The sequence below is a fragment of the Lycorma delicatula genome, chromosome 5 (assembly GCF_047948215.1).
Source record: "Lycorma delicatula isolate Av1 chromosome 5, ASM4794821v1, whole genome shotgun sequence".
NCBI lineage: Eukaryota > Metazoa > Arthropoda > Insecta > Hemiptera > Fulgoridae > Lycorma > Lycorma delicatula.
In genome coordinates this window covers 82,540,255-82,544,160 of record NC_134459.1, presented here as the reverse complement: position 1 = coordinate 82,544,160, position 3,906 = coordinate 82,540,255, and the positions used below count along the sequence as shown (strand labels likewise).

At 26.8% G+C, this 3,906-nt stretch overlaps 1 protein-coding gene across 4 annotated transcripts in view; it reads right to left on the bottom strand.

Annotated features, from left to right (window-relative positions):
* Positions 1 to 1,973: 1,973 nt before the first annotated feature.
* Positions 1,974 to 3,906, bottom strand: part of LOC142325137 (small G protein signaling modulator 3 homolog) — a 127,944-nt gene continuing 126,011 nt past the window's right edge. For all 4 annotated transcript variants that reach the window (XM_075366510.1, XM_075366511.1, XM_075366512.1 and 1 more), the window contains one exon: positions 1,974 to 3,015. In XM_075366510.1, coding sequence (XP_075222625.1) covers positions 2,823 to 3,015 — 193 coding nt within the window. In that variant the 3' untranslated portion in view covers positions 1,974 to 2,822. The remainder of the gene's footprint in view (positions 3,016 to 3,906) is intronic.

The window sequence follows — 3,906 nt, the reverse complement described above, 5'->3', positions numbered from 1 at the left end:
CTGCTGAGACTGATATTTTAACAGAAGTGGAGGAAGAACCTGAAGTTAATATTTATGACAATGACTCAGACTAAATCATAAGAATAAAAGAGACCAACGATGTTTGCATTCTGTCTTAATTTACTTGTTTATAATAAAAATACAATAAATATACTTGATTTTACTTGCAACCTATTAGCTTTATTGTCGTTCCTTTTTAATTTACAGGAAAAGGAACAAGTGTGACTTCTTATTACATGGCTGATAAAAGGCAATATATGAGTTATATAGAAACACGTATCTATAACCTAATTTTAAAAACCTTTATATGCATACATTACACATCACTTTCACTCTTCCTGCTGTTACCTGGAATTAAGTTTTTCCATTAAAACTTTACACTTGATTTTCTCAAAACGGGTTTAGGCATTTGTATCTCTTTTCCTCTAGGCTCTTAATTTGTTCCTTAAAAGGATATTGAATACCAAACATATAAAAGTTTCTACTGAAAAAAAAAAACAGTACATCATTTACTCGTGGAGTATAAGAAACTTCACTTTTTTTTTTTTTAGTAAATAATTATCCATCAGTAATTCATGAAAAATAACATTTTCAAAACAACAATAATCATTGGAGTAAATATATTTTACTACTATATGTAGGCTAATCGATTTATAATGAAATGAATAGAATGTTAATTAAACTATTATCATAATTTAAATAGATACTGCAGTTAAAAGGTAAGAGTTCATAATTTAATACTTTGATAATGAGTTTATTGTTCAGTAAGTACTTCTCAAACAACTAGAATACATTAAGGTTCTCAAAATTAGAAAAATAACAGGAATGCATCCCAAAATTCTATACCTATGTACAGTACTATCAAATGTACTTATACTACAAATAATACAATCTAAAGATTAATTATTTAGATAAAGATAAAAAGAAACAAAACATGAAACAGCTATTATTGTAAATTATAATTGACAACAGTTTCATACAGACATCATATTAATCCAGCTTAACAGAATGAAATTATTTCTAAAACTGAATAAATAATAGTTAAAAATGTTTTTTACAAAATACAAAAATGTTTTCTTAAATGCCATTTTCAGTTTTAACACTTAAATAAAATAAAAACTATACTGATGATAAAAATAAACTTAAAAAATGAATTCACGTTTCAAAAACTGCAATAAAAACTAACTGCCAATAATTTATTACTCTTAATTTGAAATTTGAAAGAAGTTGGGAAAATTATTTCTTAGCCAAAAGTGTAGTTTTTTAAATTAAAGTTTAACAGTATTGTCTTTTTAAATTATTATTTTTTAAACAGTATATTTTATTTAAATTCTTTTAGGCTTACAAAAACCACTACTGATATGAAAAAGGTTGCTTGTAAAAAAGAATGCAAGTACAAAAATGCTAATATTTATAAAAGTAAAAAAAGAAATTTAAAGTAATATAATAAGATTTCTTCAGAGCGCAAGGTATTCTATGAAATTCGGTAATAAGCATTAATTTTTACCTTAAGCTCTTTGACAAATTTTCTTGAAATTTTGTAAAAAATTACTTTAAAAATAAAAGTGATATTAGATTACTCTGTTAAAACTATTAAAATATGTATGCTAAATACTTAATAAAAGAAAAATGAAGGAAGCTAGAAAGTAAATTATTAAGAAACACTTTAGTTTTTTGGAATATAAAATTTTATAAAGACCATTCTATTGCCAAGGCATTCTACTCTTCTTATCTATCAAGTCTTCTTCATCCTCATAAAGGAATTCACAGAAACAAAAAGATATTGCGGGCTATTACAAAAGAATTAAGGCCACATATATAATCTTGATTTTTCATGACTATGTCATGCAGCTGCTGCATTGTTATATAGTTTAACTGAGGTGATATCACAGCCTGGTTGGAATGGATGAAACATGAAAAAAGTGAAATAAATACAATTGTTTATTTTTTTGACAAAATAAACAAGTTGCACATTCAATGCGAATACAAACATAAAAATTTAATTCAAGAGTTACGTACAAATGTAAAACAAGTACAAAAGTTATGGTTTTGTACCATGTACAAATAAAATATGAAATGCCTGAATTGAAATGAGCAGTTGCAAAACATTATCACTAACTGAGGCAGCTTACAGAATCCTCATCCATATTAAATCTAAACATATTAAAATTTAATTTATAATAAAGAAAAACAAAATTGTTATTTCATACCATAACTTATTAATTTTAATCCAACATTTCTAATAATTTAATTTTCTTTTCTTTGAATTCTTAAATGGTCACCATTCATAAATTAATATTACTTCACATAACTTAGACTATACAGTATATAACACACTTAAAAAGAATTATTTTTTTGGGAACAAGACAATAACACTACTTAATAAACCTATTTTCTTTATTAAAACATATATATATATACACACTAGCACTATAAGTATTCATTAAATTAAAATAATCATGTAAATAAAATACTTAAATTACAAAAATGCAATCATGAAATGCTAAAATAAACATTAAAAAATGGTGATATTTCAATTATGATGAGTTTTCTTAATCAACATAACTAATTAAATAAGACAGGAATAAAGTTTTAAAGTAATAATTACAAATTAACATTTACCTAACTTTCTCTGACATGTTAATAAAATTATTTATCAGAAATGATAATTAATAAACAACCAGTAAACAAAGTTGAAAAATAAAATTAAAATTGAAGTTCTATGACTTATTAAAAATTGTAAATGGAGGTAATCATCACAGGTTAGTTACAAGTAAATTACTATATTATATATACACATATCAAAATATGTTCAACATTATTCAAAGATCCCAACTAAAAAGATGATGTTTCACCAACATGTCACGAACACCATCTTTGAGAGGCTGTGATGGTTGTTTTTTAGGTGGAAGTTCCCAATCAGGATTTAAATTAAATGCAAATTGGGAAAGCATTCTTAACTCACATTTTATTTGAACCCATCCTGGACTACAAACAAAACTCCAAGGATGATACCTGAAACAAAATAAACATCTTTTTATTAAATCAATCGACATGGCCTCCTAAAATCTTTTGTATGTATGTTAAGTGTGATAACCGTAACAGTTGTAGGTGACCTGAATCAAGTCACAAGTCAGACCAAAAACAGAAATAACCATCGCTAAGAATAACAGACTTCCATTGTCAGTTATTAGGGAAAATAAGTGAAGTGGTTTCCTGTTACTTTTTTCACTAAGCCAAGTATATAGCTGCATATATCAGTATGTCAAAATGTAATGTTATTTGGTCCTAAAAGGTGACCACCCTCTGTTACCATAGAAAATGGCTGTATAGTGAAGTACCATTATTCACAGAGAGCAGCTTTGATTGATGCCTCTTATACTTAAAGATGTTTTTGTGTATCACAGCCCTAAGAAATACTGGGACAGATAGTATAAACATCAATCTTTCTGCACTGCTTCAACTCAGTGGTAAATAAGCATTAGGTGTACACATAATATAAAACAACTGGCAACAATTATCAGAAAATAAAATTATAATGGGCATCAAAAGTCTGGATTTCTTTCAGTTAGAGTTCTGCTCCATTTATGTCATTCACTGAGCATCAAAATGTCCAGATTTTTTTTCAGTCAGAATTTCTGCTCCATTTATGTCATTTAATGTTAACACTCCTTTCTGACCGACTAATAACAACTAGAGAGCACCTTACTTATGTCTAGCCTTTAACAGTAATGTTGTTCTCATCTGAATTAGTGATATATTTGCTGATGGAGTTATTCTAGCTCACTGTTTTGTTAAGATGGCAGATGCAACTCATATGATGTGAATAAAAGCTATTCTTTAAATAGTAGCAACTTTCAAAGTATTTCTTAAAGGGGAACTGAAAAATAACCTTCAAGTAACAAA